Genomic DNA, 18,023 nt, shown 5'->3' on the forward strand with positions numbered 1-18,023 from the left:
ACTATAGAAAAATCACTATTACCTCAAAACTTGTTTTTACAACATTTAAAATGCCTTCTTTACAAATGTGCTTGACACAATGGATGGATGTATAGATTGTGATAAGCACTGTATGAACCCCCAGTAAAATGATTTTTTAAATATGCTTTCCTTTACTGAAAACTCATGGTGTCCATGTTAAATAATAGAAAATCATTTGAAAAATTATTTCAAAGTGGAAAATAATTTGGTCTTCAAAAGTTTTACAAGACACAATGACCTTTAACCTACAAAGGAGATTGAAATAAACTCTTCATAAAGTTAAATTATCTTAAGCAAAAATGGCCTGATTTTGGGTCTGGCTGCGTATTAATACAATGTTAAAGGATATTTATATGCTTGCAATAGTAGAATAATAATAATAATAGAATAATAATAGCTAGGGTTAAAAGAATATAAAATAATACGTGTAAAAATTGGACCCAATTTGTGCATCTGGTGTGGACCTGAGGTCATCCCCATTCCAACAAATGTTTGCCAATGCACATCAGTTCATCTGCTTTTCCTTTCTAAATTGGTATCATATTTCAAGATTTGCAACAAAATATTTTAGATATTGGATTGACTATAACTGATCAGGATTTGAGGATGGCACCTCTTTTAAGGGGAACAATTTAGATGTGCTCTGTTTCACAGCTACAAAACCTTCTTATCACCTTCTTGAGAGCCCCCATAACTTCCTTGTTCCTCAGGCTGTATATGAGGGGATTGAGCATAGGGGTCACCATGGTGCCAAATACAGCAACAATCTGGTCTTGTTCAGGTGTGTGGGAAGAGCTGGGAGTCATATAGATGAAGATGGCTTGGCCAAAGTAGAGACTCACCACAGTCAAGTGGGAAGAACAGGTGGCCAGGCCTTTTTTCCTTCCCTTGCTGGACTTCATCCTGAGGACAGTGAGGAAGATGAGGCTATAGGATGACAGAATTAGAATAAACGGGACTAGGAGAAACACGATCGTGGTTACAAATATCACCATCTCATAGGCTGATGTGTCTGCACAAGAAAGTCTCAAGATGGCAGGCATCTCACAAAAGTAATGATCAATCTCTCTAGAGCCACAGATAGAGAATTGCAATGGATAGATGGTATGGACAAGGGCTGCAAGAGCTCCCCCTATCCAGGCTGCAGCAGCCATCTGAAGACACACACTGGGGCTCATGAGCACTGTATATCTCAGGGGGTTACACACAGCCACATAGCGGTCATAGGCCATGAGCGTCAGCAGGACACACTCAGCTATTCCAAGGGTGAGAAAGGAAAACATTTGAACTGCACAGGCAAAATAAGAAATGTTCTTCCTCCCAGTGAAGTAGTTGGTTATTGTCTTAGGGACCGTGCTGGAGATATATGCCAGGTCAATGAGGGATAGCTGGCTGAGCAGAAAGTACATTGGGGTGTGGAGGTGAGTGTCCAGCCAGATGAGTAGAATCAGGAGGGCATTGCCAGCAAAAGCAATGGTGTAGATGACGAGGACAATAAGGATGAGAAGGTGGGGATGCCTGAATCCTGGAAACAGCCCCAGGAGGATGAAATCAGTTGAATTTTCATTATTTGTACTCATTTTTTAAAATTTCAATGCCAAGTTGAACAAAAAGCCTATGGAAACAACATAACATGAGAGTTATTGCATTACTTTAGTGTATTACCTTATTTACTTTAAAACAATTTTAATTTATTTAAAAATGAATTTCTTTCCCAATACCAACACTTTGTGTGTTTTTAAAATAATAAAGAAAATGTTCTATATATTTTTATAAAGTAGGTATTTGAAAAATGCCACAATAAATGAAATTCAAAGACTTGGAATTACAGTTACAGTGCATTTGGCCTAAATATATATACATATAAAATCATTTTGTTGTGGGCTCATACAACTAACCACAATTCATACATCCATCCATTGTGTCAAGCAAGTTTGTACACTTGTTGTCATCATCATTCTCAAAATATTTTCTTTCAACGTGAGCCCTTGTTATCAGCTCCTCATTTCCCCTCCTCCCTTCTGTCCTCTCCTCACTCACGAAATATTGATAATATATACATTATTATTTTGTCATATCTTACACTGTCCAATGCCTCCCTTCCTCACTTTTCTGTTTTCTGTCCCACAGGGAGGGATTATAAAGAGACCCTGTTGATTGGTTCTCCCTTTCCACCCACCCTCCCTTCACCCTCCACGTATCGCCACTCCCACCATTGGACCTGAGGGGTTCATCTGTCCTGAACTCCCTGTGTTTACAGTTCCTATCTGTTCCAGTGTACATGCTCTGGTCTAGCTGGATTTGTAATGTTCAATTGGGATCATGATGCTTGGGAGGAAGCATTAAAGAACTAGAGGAAAGTTATATGTTTCATCCTTGATGCACTGCATGGGAGAGCAGGAGGTGTGGGAAAGGAAGTTGGTGTTAAGCAACAAAGGGTAAAAGGTACAAGAAGTTATCCAAAATCAGTGGCGAGGAGGGTGTAGCAGGCCTTGTAGAACTTGATCAAGGGTAATCTAACTGAGAGGAATTACTGACACCCAAATAAAGGCTGAACTTGATAGTGGGACAAGAGGAAAGTAAAAGGAAATGGAATGAAGCAAGAGGCAAATGGCCTTTATACGGGTATAAATACAGGGGTATGTATATATGTAAATACATTTATATGATGATGATGGAGAAATAGATCTATGTGCATAGAGTTATAGGTTTACTATTAAGGTAGCAGATGGACATTGGGCCTCCACTCAAGTACTCCCTCGTTGCAAGAACACTTTGTTTTATTAAACTGGCATTCCATGATGCTCACCTTCCCGACACAATCGGTGAAGACAAAAATGGGTGCATAAGCAAATATGGTGAAGGAAGCTGGTGGTGAAGACAGCCGGCTATCTAAAGATGTAGTGTCTAGTATCTTAAATGCTTGAAGATAAACAAGCGGCCATCTAGCTGAGAAGCAACAAAGCCCACATGGAAGAAGCACACCAGCTTGTGTGATCATGAGGTGTCTATAGGATCAGGCATCAGACATCAAAGAACAAAAATCATATCATTGTGAATGAGGGGGAGTGCAGAGTGGTGACCTGAAGCCCAGATCTAGGATACAGAATGGTTCTTACAGAAGGGTTGCAGGGAGTTGACAAGCCAGTCTGGCCAAATGATGTTTAATCTTTTAAAAAATGGTGAAAACTCGCTCTATCCTCCTAAGTAGGGCTTTCAAGCATATATCCTTTTCTCTTTACTTCTTGAGTTAGTTTATTGTGCCAACCTGGCTGATAAACACATGTGGGATTAATGGAAGTTGGAGGGTTAAGTAAGTGGCTCCGTGAGCCTTGCCTTTCTAGTTCTTTGGTCTCTTGCTTTGTGATGGTCGCACCAGGGTGCAGCTGCCTTAGCAGTTCCCTACTTCAGCTTTCAAGACTGACTTCCTGCAAGACATCCCCAAGGAGAAGCCAAATGGACTTTCCCAGATGCAGCCCTGGGTGCTGGAGCACCAGTATGGAAACTCCTGCCAGCGCTGAGATGCTTACACATTCACTGACTCGGCTTTCCTCCTGCAGTTGGCATCATTGTGTCTGTTTTGTGAGCTCGAGGAGGACTTTGTGGACTGGTGTTGGGCATATAGGTTAATATTGGACTTGTGGGATTGGATACCACTGAGTTGGGATATTTTCTTGATGTGCACTTAACCTTTACATAAAACTCTCACTTGTACATGAGATTCAGTGGATTTGTTCTCTAAAGTACCCAGACTAATATACTTCTGACTACTAGTATATTTTATTTTGCACTGGCTCTACAGAATGCATATTATGCTAATCTGTCACCACACAGGATATTTTAAGAATCTCTGGAGGCATTCCTCAATTAGGCTCTAGAGACCTTGAATACCAAGGACATTTAGTGTGGAGGAGGCTGTTTTTCTTGTGTGTTTTTTCCCTTCATAATTCACATACTTTGATTTCTATTTTGGGTCTCTAGTTCAATTCTATCCAAAATAAATGAATAACCACGTTATTCAGCAAAGCATGTCCTGAAACACAACAGTTGTCCTCCTTCATTTAGATTCTTGGTCATCCATTCTTGGCCACAAAGTACAAAAAATTGTCATTGTTTTACAGTCTCACATTTAAGAACAAACATTTCAAAGGGATAATGCCAAGCAATGTATATCAGTGTCTCTCTCATATGTATGAGATAATATACTTATAATATTCACTCCTCAAATTCAAAGAGTTGTTTGACTTTATTCATTCAATCTGCTCACCTCTTTTTAAGAATTAGCAATCAGAAATTTTGCTTATGTTACCAATAATAAAATCCGTACTTTTTTCACTTACATGATTATTTCATGCTATTACAAATACTTTATCTTTAAATTAGCATATTTCCTTTATATGAGGGGAAAATGAAAACATACATAACATAAAACTCAGCATTTAATACAATGTGAACATAGTTCTCAGTGTGGCTATATTTAACATATAGTTACTATAAGTTGATATCAGCACCATGGCACTAGGGTATTACTTTTTATGTTATGCATTTTGTGGTTATGCTATTTGGGAAGGGCTCCTACTTTTGATGTTTCTCCCTTTCTCTCCATGTTGCCATGACCAAGCTTCCTCTTAAAGCAGCTATTTTTCCTTGAGGAGAGTAACGAACATAATTGTTCTTTAAAACTGGTTCATAATGCTAAAATGTCACATGCAAAATTATGTACTGTTGAACACACTTGTAGGAAAAGTGTCTGGAATTTTATTTTGGAAATGAAAATTAGAGAAAACAACTTCAAAAATCCATTTATAACTAAGGCATATAACTTAAACACTTATCCTTAAAGTTGGAAAGTGAGACTACTTGATTTCCAAGATAGTTCTCAAACATCTTTCCAATTTCATAAGGAGAATAAAGGTTTTGATTGGTAAAAAATACTGAAACATCAATCTGTAAAACCTATTAATTTAATCAGATACAATCAAATTAAAGTATATTTAGACATAATTTTAAAACTCCACAATTGGTTCAAATAGTTATTGGTGATCTTTATTAATTTTAGTATGAAAACAAATTCAATTCTGTGGGCAGTCAGGTAAACTGCTACAAATATTTAGGTTCTGTTACTTTCTAGTGAAAGTAATATTTGCATTTGAAGCCTTTATATGTATTGATTCTATTCATAGTGTCTATTAAAAGGAGAAAAAGTCAGGGGTGTTAATCAAAGAAACCCACAAAGATTTTGAGGACAGTACAGAAGGCAGCTTTTGTTAGCAAATTTTGGACATACTTCTCCTAGCCTTAACTTCTCCCGCTCTTCCAAATGTCTTCAAATTCTTGTGAAGAGAATGATAGCCAATGATAACACAGACTTATTTTTTAACAATATTTTATAATTTTTGTATAAATTACATCCCCATTTCCATTTCCCTTCAAGCTCCTGTACTGTGCTCACGTGCATGCACTGCGCGTGCACATACACAAACACATACACCCTACAAACATCAACAATAAGAATGTAAAGCAAAGAAAAACCTCAATCTGAAAAGAAAGCAGAAAGTAATAAAAACTAGAACGTATCAAAATGGGTCAAAGGAAAAACAAAATATAACATGTAAAAATTTAGCTTAATTGTTTCTGTATTAATTCACTATCTTATGCAATATGTCTAGGGATAACTATTCACAGCCCTAGTTAATGGTCCAAGGGAATTCAATGGAGGCTTTCCAGTGCACTCTGTCTGAGGGAAAGATAATTCACATCCGTGGTTAGTTGTCCAAGGGAATTCAATGGAGGCTCAATCTGGGAGGGGTTTTGCCAATGGATTATGTGATTTCACTGTCATCCATTGACATTGACAAATCTGGTGCTCAGAATTTAAGCTATAATTCAATTGTCTCCTCTGATCTTGGGTTCTATTATTTACAATCCTTGGATCTCTCAGACTGTGTGTTTTTGTGTGTGTGGGCTTGTCTGGCACCTCACTTATATGGATTCTTATTTAAAGACAAACTTTTATGGCCATGACATTATTATTCCTAATAGCCATGTACAATCTGATTTTTTCACAGCACTTAGCTATAGCACTCATATCTTCAATAATCCGTCAGAGGAAATCTATTGAACGGGGCCATGTCATATGGACTGATTGTTCATAGTTTAGGGTTTATGGTGAATTACAAGGATTGCTTAGCTTTTTAAATACATGATTCATTGTGTAGGTGATATTATTAAGTTCAATAGATGTACTCATGGGGGGCATTACAACATCAAGAAAGGCAGGGAAATATCTCCTGAAGAGATATATTCAGGCACTTATACAGTGAAGAATAGCTAACATGAATAGTTAACCAAGAGCCAGACACTATTCAAAACACATTGTATGAGTTTTCTGACTGACTGCCCATAAGCAGAGAGAGAAATGGAATCAAAGATATACAAAAATATGGTGCCAGGGGGTGGAGGAGAAAGATTGTGAGTTCTCACTTTTAGGCTCATGGACCACCGTCTTCACATCAATCCTACCAGTCTCTTACGCACTGTAACTTACATATTATTTTCAAAGCACTAGAATTCATGTTATTGCTCATTTCCTCCTTAATATTAGGATGCACTTAATATTCATTCATCACTGTGAGAAGCTAAGTTTTCTCTTTTCCCCCAAAACTTGCTGTTCAATAGTTCCTGTCTCACTCAATGATTATAGACTTGGTGAAAAACCAGAATTAACTTTTAAGTTAAAAATCATGAATTTATCATTAGGTAAATTGCCACCAACCTCAATATTTTTACCTGTTGAACCTCCAGATTCTGCCGTCATCCATTGCACACCTGGTTCTCTGGCATTAAAGCAGTCAATTCTTATATTGGACAAAATCTGATCTCAGACATTTCAGAGCCTCAGAAAATGTATTAATTACATTTCTGTACTCCACCTTACTCAAGTCTGAGGTCTGAGTGTGAAATCTCAATACTGTCTTTTGGATTAGACCAAGTATCATCATAGCTCTCACTGAGGTGTCTCACACCAATTTGGAGAACTTTTGATGAGTGTCTTATGGGAGGTTGTCCCCAGACTTTAATTAACCATGGGCACAGAGTCATTGCTGGACTATTATAAACCTCAGAAAAAAATCACTATCCAGTATTATATATTATTTTATTCAAAAATAAAAGATATCATTGAATTTTATTGGTTATTAAGGCATGAGGATGTTACATAAATATCATTTAACAAAAACTGTTTAAAACAAAGCACAGGATAGGCAAAGAACTCCTCAAAAAGAACAAAGTAGGTGGTCTTGCGTTGCCTGGCCTCAAAACCTACTATACAGCCACAGTTGTCAACACAGCCTGGTACTGGGATCATGATAGATACACAGACCAATGAATCAGGACAGAAAACCCAGATATAAAAGCATCCACATACAGACAACTGATTTTTTTATAAAGGCCCAATAAGCATTAAGTGGGATGCAAATGTCTTCTTCAATAAATGATGCTGGAAAAACTAGACATCCACTTGCAGAAGATTGAAACAAGACCCACATCTCACCCTGTGCACAAAAACAGCTCAAGGTGGATCAAAGACTTAAATGTAAAACCCAAAGCTATGAGGATCATCAATGAGAAAACTGGGCCAAACCTAAGTACCTGAGTGCAGGGACTAGACGGGAAACCAAAGACAACAACAGAAATCCACTCTGCAGAAGACAAAAAAGATGGGTAGGACCTAATAAAAATAAAACACTTAGGTATACCAATGGACTTATTAAAAAAGTAAAAAAAGGGCCCAGAGAATGGAAAAGATATTTAATGAGCAAAGGACTGATTACTATAATCTACAGTATATTACAAGCCTACATCATGGGCAAAAACAGCAACTAATAACCCTTTGAGAAGGTGGGCAAAGGACATAAACAGATGATTCACAAATGATGATGCTTAAATCTGTCTGGGAAATGCAAGCCAAAACAAATATGAGGTACTCTCTAAAACCCATAACTGTCACCCAGTTTTTAAAAACTGAGAACAACAAATATTGGAGAGGGTGTAGTGAAATTGGAACACTTATCCACTTCTGTTGGGCTTGTAAATAAATACATATAGCCATACATAAATCAGATGGCAATTGAAATACCATACGATGCATCAATACAATTACTGGGCATATACTCCCTGCCCCATTCACATTAACATTCAGCACATTTCCAAGACCAACAAGCTGGAAACAGCCTCAATTCCCATCAGGAACAGCCTAGTAGAGATCCTGACCAGCGCAATTGAACCATACACCATCTGCTCTCAGTAAGTATTTAGTAGATTCCTTTGCCAGAGGGAAACTCACATCAACAGGGATCAAATGATCAAGGGACTGAAAGGGGATGCTGTCTATGAGTAACTGCCATGTAAATCTATGACAGGTCCCTCCTGGACCGGTAGACAGCTCAACAGAAGGATGATGGATACTGATGGGGAAACCAAATCAGGAGCAGGGGGGTGGGGAGGGAAGGAGCAAATGCATCTGGGGGAACACAAATGCCTGTGTGTTGGTAGGAAAAGCAGGAGGTCTGACCTCCAGTTGGGGCGGGGGAAATGACTAGAAATGCTTTTGGAGACAGGAAGGGGGGAGTGATTTTGGTGCTATGCACTGAGGGGACACATTAAGCCGTGCTTCTGGGTGTATCCTGGAAACTCAGACTGGTGCTGTAGAATGCTTGGACACGGAATCCTGGATCTTCAAGGCACACAGGAAGCTCACTAGGCTGCATTAGTGAAATCTACTGCAGAAAATCAACAGGGTGAACTGTACTCTAACTTAGACACACTTGTAACCTGAGGACTTAAGATGGAAAATACATGGTATCTGAGAGAGAAGAAGACAGCCGTACCAATTTGATTGAACTGTTGGTAGGCAGACAAACATAGTCTTGATACATCAATGCCCTATATGCTGTATTATAATACATATTATTCCGGAAATCCTAGCTGACATTCTCAGTGATAATTAAATATAAATTTAACCGGACATTAACCCCTATTGTTTGCATAAATAGCATCCAGCCACAAAAGGATTGATTCTTTCCAAGTGAATAATTCAAATAATATGATAGGGAGTTATCCTATACATATATCCAATATCCCTCTCTCAAGAGTTACAAAAAATTAGTACAAGGAGATAATCAAAGACAATATTAATGGAAGATCATTATGCCCAGGGGATGATTGATAAGATTCTCAATGATAAATCTATATGGAGGTTTTGAAAGGGAACCAAAGACAGATTTTTAAAAACACAAAAAACTTAGATCCAGGAATGAGTTTTGTGTTCACATTGAATCCTAGATCTAACTTAAGAACAATTAGTTCTCACATCATGACCATGCTTGGTACTCACCTTCAGCTGCGAACACAGAAGCTACAGATGCTATACAGCAAAATGTGGCCAAGGAATTAGCTTTCAGATGAAGTAGCATGTGGGGTCTTAAAGACTTGTCTACACACAAGTAGCTCTCTAGGAGAGATACTAACTAAGTCCACATGGAAGAAGCACACCATCATCAGTCACTGAAGGATTGTATACCATATTGTCCAAAGTCAAAGGAAGGATTAATATCAGAGCCTAAATTATGATAATCTGGTTTACAGAAGTCAGTGTATGACATGGGAGCCCAAGCTACATTTTTGGGAATTACATAGGAAATAAGCTTCTGGTGATTTCCCTTTATCCCTAATTGTGGGATTGGAGGTAACTGGTTACTAAACAGAGTGCGTTGGAGAGATGACTACAGAGGATCAAAAGAATACCTCTGATTTGGACAGTTAAATTTTTGTCACTTGATCCATCCTCTGATGCATACTAGACATGAGGTGGTTTGAAAACTATCTGTATTTTTGTTTGTTCATCTTGAGGTTTATCTCAGAGGTGTTATGTCATTGAGAGTCACCCTCTTGAAGTTGTGTTATATGTTTCTCTGGTTTTTTGGTGTATGAAACCCAAGGACTGATGAACCTCTAGAGGCACCAAGTAGAATAAGGGTTTCAAGGAAGGGGAGGGAGGGGTACAGTGGTGGTGATGGGGGTGTAAAAGGGAGACAACACCAAGGAGTCCAGGAAGAAAATAATTTTGGAAACTGTGGTAGCAATTGTAAAAATCTGCTTCATTTGATTAAACTATGGAATGACATATATATTAACAGTCAATGAATAATACTTTTTTAAAACAATAGAAAAATTAATTGATAGAACAAATTTATAAAAGGAAAACTAAGGAATTTTGCTCTGGAAATGAAAATTAAAGGAAACACCTTCAAAATTCCATTATTATAAGTATAAAAAATAACTTACATACTTATCCTTAAAGTTAGAAAGTGGGACTACTTTATTCTCAAGGTAGTTTTCAGCCATTTATACAATTCCGTATTTAATAAATGTTTGATATGGTTAAAAATTTGAATATCAATCCATAAAACCTTATATTCACTTAATCTAACACAATATTAAACAAAAGGTACATAGACACAGTGCACCCTAAAATTTAGTCAAATAGGAATTACTGGTTGTGTAGCAGACTAGAGTAGACTGAGTAGACTAGAGAAACAAATCCATAGAATCTCATACGTATATAAGAAAGAGTTTAATATAAAAAGTAGTTGTACATTAAGAAAGCATCCCTTGGGGCCAGGGCATGGTGCTCTAACAGACTGAACTGAAAAACACTCCTATAGGCCAACAAATAATCCTTGAACTAACTACAAGCTTTTCTTTCTTGATGTGCTTTGTTTTGTTCTTTGTCAGTGGTTTGTTGTTGTTGTTTTGTTGTATACTGTTGCTTTGTTTTCATTTGTCTTTTTTGTGTGTATGTTATTATCTCCACAGGCCTGTGTAAATAAGATAGACTGGATGAACTATCTGGAGGAAAAACAATGGGACCGACAGTTCTGGGGGGACTTGGGATAGGGGTAAGTTGGGGGTAAGGAAGTGGTGTTAACAAACCCAGGGACAAGGGAACAACAAGGGATCCAAATTGGTGGTGAGGTGGGAGTGGCAGGCCTGGTAGGGCATAATCAAGGGTAAGGTAACGAAGAGGTATAGATATAACCCAGGTGGGTATGGAGCATGATAGTGGGGCAGGAGGAAAGTCAAGGGAAATAGGGGAAAGAGCTAGGTGGCAAAGGGCATTTATAGAGGTCTAGACAAAGACATGTGCATAAGCAAATATATATATATATGAGGATAGAAAAATATATCTATGTGCCTATATTTATAGGTTTAGTATTAAGGTGGCAGAAGGACTTTGGGCCTCTACTCAAGCACTCCCTCAATGCATGAATACTTTCTTCTATTAAATTGGCATTCTGATTATCACCCTCCCGACACAACCGCTGAAGCCAAAGTGGGTGAACATGCAAATGTGGTGACGAAAGGTGATGGTGCCCGGCTATCAAAAGATATAGCATGTGGGGTCTCAAAGGCTTGAAGATAAACAAGTAGCCATCTAGCTCAGAAGCAACAAAGCCCACGTGGAAGAACACACCAGCCTGTGTGATTACGTGGTTCCGAGTGATCAGTTATCAGGCATCAAAGAACAAAAAATCATATCATTGGGTGCATACCTCCATGATACGATCGCCAAGGACAAACGGGTGCATAAGCAAATGTGGCGAAGAAAGCTGATGGTGCCCGGCTATCAATAGAGATAGTGTCTGGGGTCTTAAAGGCCTGAAGGTGAATAAGCGGCCATCTAGCTCAGAAGCAACAAAGCCCACATGGAAGAAGCACACAAGCTTCTGTGATCACGAAGTGTAAAAGGGATCAGGTATAAGGCATTATCAGAAAGAAAAAAAAATCTTACCATAGTGAATGAAGGGGGAAGTGCAGAGTGGAGACCCAAAGTCCATTTGTCGGCCACTGGAAATCCCCTCCCAGAGGGGTCTAGGAGATGGAAATGAGTCAGTCAGGGTGCGAGGTAGCACCAATGAAGAATACAGCTTTCCTCCAGTTCCTAACTGCTTCCTCCCCTCCAAATACCATGATCCGCATTCTGCCTTGTAAGTCTGGTTAGAGCAGAGGATGTACACTGGTGCAGATAGGAGCTGGAGGCACAGGGAATCCAGGGTGGATGATAGCTTCAGGACCAGGTGTGTGAAGGGCGATACTGGGAGGGTAGAGGGTGAGTGGGTTGGAAAGAGGGAAACGATTACAAGGATCTATATGTGACCTCCTCCCTGGGGGACAGACAACAGAAAAGGGGGTGAAGGTAGATGCTGGACAGGGTAAGATATGACACAATAATAATTTATAAATTATTGAGGGCACAGGAGGAGGTGAGTGCGGCGAGGGAGGGGAAAAAGAGGACTAGATGCAAAGGACTTAAGTGGAGAGCAAATGCTTTGAAAGTGATGAGGGCAAAGAATGTACAGATGTGCTTTACACAATTGATGTATGTATGGATTGTGATAAGAATTGTATGAGTCCCTAATAAAATGTTTAAAAAAGAAAAGAAAAAAGAAAGCATCCCACCCCAGTCTAGTCCAAGCCCTTAAGTCTGATATTAGCCTCTATGTCTGATACTACTCAATAATTGGTATCAAATGCAGGCATGACAATCACAGGCCAGAGGTAGAAAGTCTTTGGATCCAGAGGTTTTGTAAACATCTCAACGCGGGTAGGGGTTTCCTCATGGCTTCTCCAATTAACAGGGCAATGAATCTGTCTTGTAAGTAGAGTGTCTCCAAGGGAGTCAGTCTAGTCAGTAAGGAGTCTCCAAGGGAGTGAACAGAGAGAGAGAAGTGTCTTCCACCTCCAAGAAGGAAATACAGGAGTTCCCAGAATCCTCAGGAGAAAGCCAAGTCCATACAAAGGCCTAACAGGCTATGACCTACTTGATAGACTAGACTCCACCCTTCCCTATTAATCATCTCAAGTTCCAAACTGACACCAGTTTATGTAACTACTGTATTGTGGTTGTTGTTAATTTTAGTATTAAGAATTAAATTTTGTGGGTAGTCTTCACTCAAACAGTTATCAATGATTATGTCAATTAATTTCTATTGAAAGTAGTACTTGCCCTCTAAGCCTCTATATGTCTACATTCTATATCACCATGTCTATTAAAATGAGTAAAGGTCATTGGAATTAACCAAAGAAACCACCCCAGAAAGATTTTTGTGCAAATGACAGAAAGCAATATTTCCTAGCATTGTTCCAACATCCCCTCCCTTAATTTCCAAGGTTGTTCCAAATGTCATCAAACTCTTCTGAAAAATAATGATCAATGAGAATTTAATCATCATCTTCTGTTTTAAAAAATGATTTTCTTTCTCTTTTGTACTCATTGTTATTTAGGCTAAGGTTCTCCTTTAACTTCCCTTGTTACAATAAAACCTTCAACAACAATAAGAAACTAAAACATATTAAAAAGTCACTCTAAGGGAAATCAGAAATTAATAAGAAGTAGATCACATTACTAACTCACCCAAGGGGAGGGTATTGTTTATATCTCCACAGAGAAAAAGGGACCAGACTTTAACCCAGTGCCTCAAGGTGTGAATGCAACATTCCAGCGTAGAGTAGCAAACCAGTGAAGAGGTCTGGGAGGATGAAGCCAAAGTGGGTGAAAAAGCAAATGTGGTGAAGAAAGGTGATGGTGCCCGGCTATCAAAAGAGATAGTGTCTGGGGTCTTAAAGGCTTGAAGATAAACAAGCGGCCATCTAGCTCAGAAGCAACAAAGCCCACGTGGAAGAACACACCAGCCTGTGTGATCACGTGGTTCCGAAGGGATCAGTTATCAGGCATCAAAGAACAAAAAATCATATCATCGGTTGCACACCTCCATGATACGATCGCCAAGGACAAACGGGTGCATAAGCAAATGTGGCGAAGAAAGCTGATGGTGCCCGGCTATCAATAGAGATAGTGTCTGGGGTCTTAAAGGCTTGAAAGTGAATAAGCGACCATCTAGCTCAGAAGCAACAAAGCCCATATGGAAGAAGCACACCAGCCTCTGCGATCATGAGGTGTCTAAGAGATCAGGTATAAGGCATCATCAAAAAAAAATATCTTACCATGGTGAATGAAGAGGGAAGTGCAGAGTGGAGACCCAAAGCCCATTTGTTGGCCACTGGAGATCCCCTAACAGAGGGGTCTAGAGGAGGAGATGAGTCAGTCAGGGTGCGACGTAGCACCGATGAAGAATACAGCTCTCCTCCAGTTCCTAAATGCTTCCTCCCCTCCAACTAACATGATCCGCATTCTGCCTTGTAAGTCTGGTTAGAGCAGAGGATGTACACTGGTGCAGATAGGAGCTGGATGTGATAGCAGGGGTGGTGTGGGAGTAGTGATGAGGAGACCTTCAGGGAACAGAGGTAGATTGCATGACCCATTAGTCCTCTACTGCATCCTGATTGACTCACCCCCACCTGTGACCTCTCTGTGGGAGGATACTCCATTGTCAATAGATGGGGATTGGGTTTCCGCTCCAACCCCCTCCATTTTCACCAATGCCTCTTTGTTTGTTTACTGTTTGTTGTGAGTCTTCTGATGTCCATTTCCTAGTCTTGATGACACCTTACGCTCTCACTCTCACTGACTGGTGTGCTTCTTCCATGTGGGCTTTTTTATTTCACTGTTGGATGGCTGCTTGTTCAACTTCACATCCCTTTAAGACCGCAGACATTATATCTTTTAATAGCTGGGCACCATCCTCTGTCTTCAACACATCTGCTTATGCACCCATTTTGTCTTCAGCGATTGTGTAGTGGGGAAAGTGAGGGTGAGCATCACAGAATGACAATTTGTTAGATCAAAGTGTTCTTGCATTGAGGGTAGGTATGAATTGAGGCCCAAGGCCCATCTGCAGCTTCAGTGTATTGCCTTATACATATATGTACATAGGCTAATACTACCTTTTTATGGGTTAATGTATTACCATAAGTGTATACCTCTGTTAATCTCCCTATTTATACCTTTGCTTCCCAGAACTTGCTTCTGTTTCCTTTTTGCCTCTTCCTGCCCTGCCATCAGTTTCCCCCATCTTTCCCCTCTTAGCACTTCCTCTCCACTAGCTTGGTGTTACTCTAATACTCACAGGATCTCTACCCTCTCCTAGATGCTCTTCCACTTCCCTAGTTGTTTCCCTGTCCCTGACACCGTCTGCTCACCACACCCTCATCCCCACCTTCGTCTTCCCCCTCTACTTTCTGGGTCCAATCTGTTGGTATTTTAAATACCTGTGATCTAGCTTCCAAAAACATAGCACCAAGTCCCCATAGTATATGAAATAATTCAAGTTTATTGTGTCAACATGGGCGATAAACACATGTGGGATTAATTTAAGGGCATAAATAAAGAGATAAATGTCTCAGTGAGTCTCGCCTTTCTCATTCTTGGGTATCTTGCTTTCTGATGGTTGGAACAGTGTACAGCTGCCTTAGCCAGTTCCCTGATTCAGCTGGCAAGGCTCACTTTCTGCAAGACATCCCTGAGTAGAAGCTACATGGACCTACACTGATGCAGCCCTGGGTACTGAAGCAGCCATGTAGAGACCCCTGCCAATGCGGAGATGCTTACTTGCTCACTGATTCAGCTTTCCTCCTGTTGTCAGCATCATTGCATATGGTTTGCAAAATTGAAGACTTTGTGGATTGGTGTCGGACTTATGGGCTAATGTTAGACTTATGTCTTGGACAGTGCTGGGTTGGGATGCTTACTTAATGAACACTTACCTTTTATATAAGACTCTCTCTTATACATATATGAGTTTCTGTAGATTTGTTTCCCTAGTTTACCCAGATAACACAGTATATATTAAATTGACAGACAATTGGTGGATCAGAGGGTTAAGGTAGATGAAATAACTCTACTCTGAATACATCTCTTAGATGAAAGGGATTATTAGGATGTGAAGCTTCACATTGTTGTTGTGTGCTATCCAGTTGACTCTGACCCATAGAGATCCTCTGCACAACAGAAGAAAGTCCTTATAGAACTGGACCATCCTTATAATTGTTCCTATGACTGAGTCTATCATTGCACAATTGTTTCAATGCATTCCCTTGAGGGCCTTCCTCTTTTCCACTGATCTTCCACTTTATCAAAAATCTTCTGTGACTAATCTCTCCTGATAAAATGTCCAAAGTACATAAATCTAAGTCTTACCATCCTTGGCCCTACAGAGAACTCTGGCCTTACTTCTAACAATACAGATTCATTTGTCCTTTTAGTAGCCCATGATAATTTCAATATTCTTCTCTAGGACCACAATTCATATGCATCAATGTATGAGTCCTTGCTTTTGGAAAAGTGATCTCCATCTTCATTTATATCACCGAGTCTATCTTTCCCAACTACTGTCACTTCCTCTTTGTTTTCAACGTTTGCATTACAATCACCAATATCCATCAATGCATCTGGATTACATGTTTCATCAATTTCTTACTGAAGTCATTAGTCGAATTCCTCACTGTCTTCATTGCTAGCTTTTGTGGTTGGTGCATCCCTTTGAATAATTGTATTGACTGGATTTCATTGAAGATAAAGAGATACAATTATCTCACAGGCAGTACTTCTTGATGGATTTCTCAAGATACTTTCTGACAGTGAATGCCAGACACTCTTCTTGATTTTCTTATACCCAACAATGCAGATCATATGATTTTCTGATTCAGATTGGCCAATAGCAGGCCATTTCAGCCAACTAATACCTAGGATATCAATCTTCATGCATCCCATTTCATTTTTGGCCACTTCAGTTTTCTTCAATTCATACTTCACACATTCTGATGTCCGATTACTAGAGGAGTTTTACAGCTGGTTCTCTTTATCTGAGTCCTGTCCCATCAGCAATGAAGATCCTGACGGCTCCATCCCCACAGACTTTACCTAACTCACATCACCAGGGTCAACTGTTCTCAAAGAAATCAGTTCCTCTTCAGTCACTTTTCCAGTGACCTGTCACCTACACTGGCATTATCACTAACAGAAGTCTGCCTCCTTTGTTTAAGCTTTCAGTCTCTGACTGTGCTTGAAAGCTATGCATAAGGTTTATGGTGTTTTTAGACCTTCTTTATGGTCTTTTCTTAGTGTAAAGCTCTCCTGAAATCTGTGCACTTTGATTGAGCCTGCCAGCATTTGAAATGGCATAGCTTTCAGCATCACAATAAAACACAATCCACCACAGTATAAAAAATGAGAGACAAATAAGTGGTGGTGTTTCCGTTTACTGATGTTTCAGGTTACAGCCCTGATTTAAAAAAAGAAAGATTTCCCTGGGCTGTAAACTGCATCTCCTTTTATCTCACAAGAGAGAAAGAAGAGAGATATGAGTAGAGAGAAGGAAACTGCAACCACCAAAAGTAAAAAAAAAATGTCAATAGTGAAGTGTCCCTTCTAGAGCAAGTGATTTATTTCTGGGATCCTAGTAGACCTCGTGGAAAATTGATGATAAGACACATGGAAATCTCCAAGAACCGTTCATCTCACACATGTTGAAAGGAGGCAAGGATCTTCCTCTAGTAAGACAGCCCAGAAAGAAAGTTATCTAAAACCAAAGCCCCGAATTAAGACTTCTGGCCTCCAAAATTTTGTGAAAGTTTCTGAGCAGATAATTTTGCATGCAACAATTCAACACAATGTGGAAATAATTGAACATTATCAGTAGCATCAAGAAAACATAAAATTTTCTAGGTAATTTGAAAGTGGTTGTAGCAATACACTGACAATAAATGGCAAGAAATTGAAGTTGTATTCAGAAGAAGACAAGGTTGCAGTTATTATTGCTGATGTCAGATCGATCTTGTCTGGACTCTGAGATATCATGAAGATGTATACTTCTTTTTTATTGACTTTGTATATACATTTTACATCATGGTTCATAGCAAATTATGGATGATGTTGCAAACAATGGGGATTATAGAGTAGTTCATTGTAGTCAACACGTAATTGCTGATATCAGACAGATCTTGGCTGAAATCAGAGAATACCAGCAAGATGTTTAGTTGTGTTT

General features: G+C 39.3%; 1 protein-coding gene across 1 annotated transcript; it reads right to left on the minus strand.

The window, feature by feature from the left end:
- Positions 1-653: 653 nt before the first annotated feature.
- On the minus strand, positions 654-1,601 carry LOC142440339 (olfactory receptor 2L3-like). Its single transcript, XM_075542803.1, has one exon. The coding sequence runs from the start codon at positions 1,599-1,601 to the stop codon at positions 654-656; it is 948 nt and encodes a 315-aa protein (XP_075398918.1).
- Between the last annotated feature and the right edge of the window lie 16,422 nt (positions 1,602-18,023).

Source organism: Tenrec ecaudatus, chromosome 2 (genome assembly GCF_050624435.1).
Source record: "Tenrec ecaudatus isolate mTenEca1 chromosome 2, mTenEca1.hap1, whole genome shotgun sequence".
Classification (NCBI taxonomy): domain Eukaryota; kingdom Metazoa; phylum Chordata; class Mammalia; order Afrosoricida; family Tenrecidae; genus Tenrec; species Tenrec ecaudatus.

Excerpts from the sequence above, each read along its gene's own strand:
- LOC142440339 (XM_075542803.1), bottom strand. The coding sequence starts at position 1,601 with ATGAGTACAAATAATGAAAATTCAACTGATTTCATCCTCCTGGGGCTG.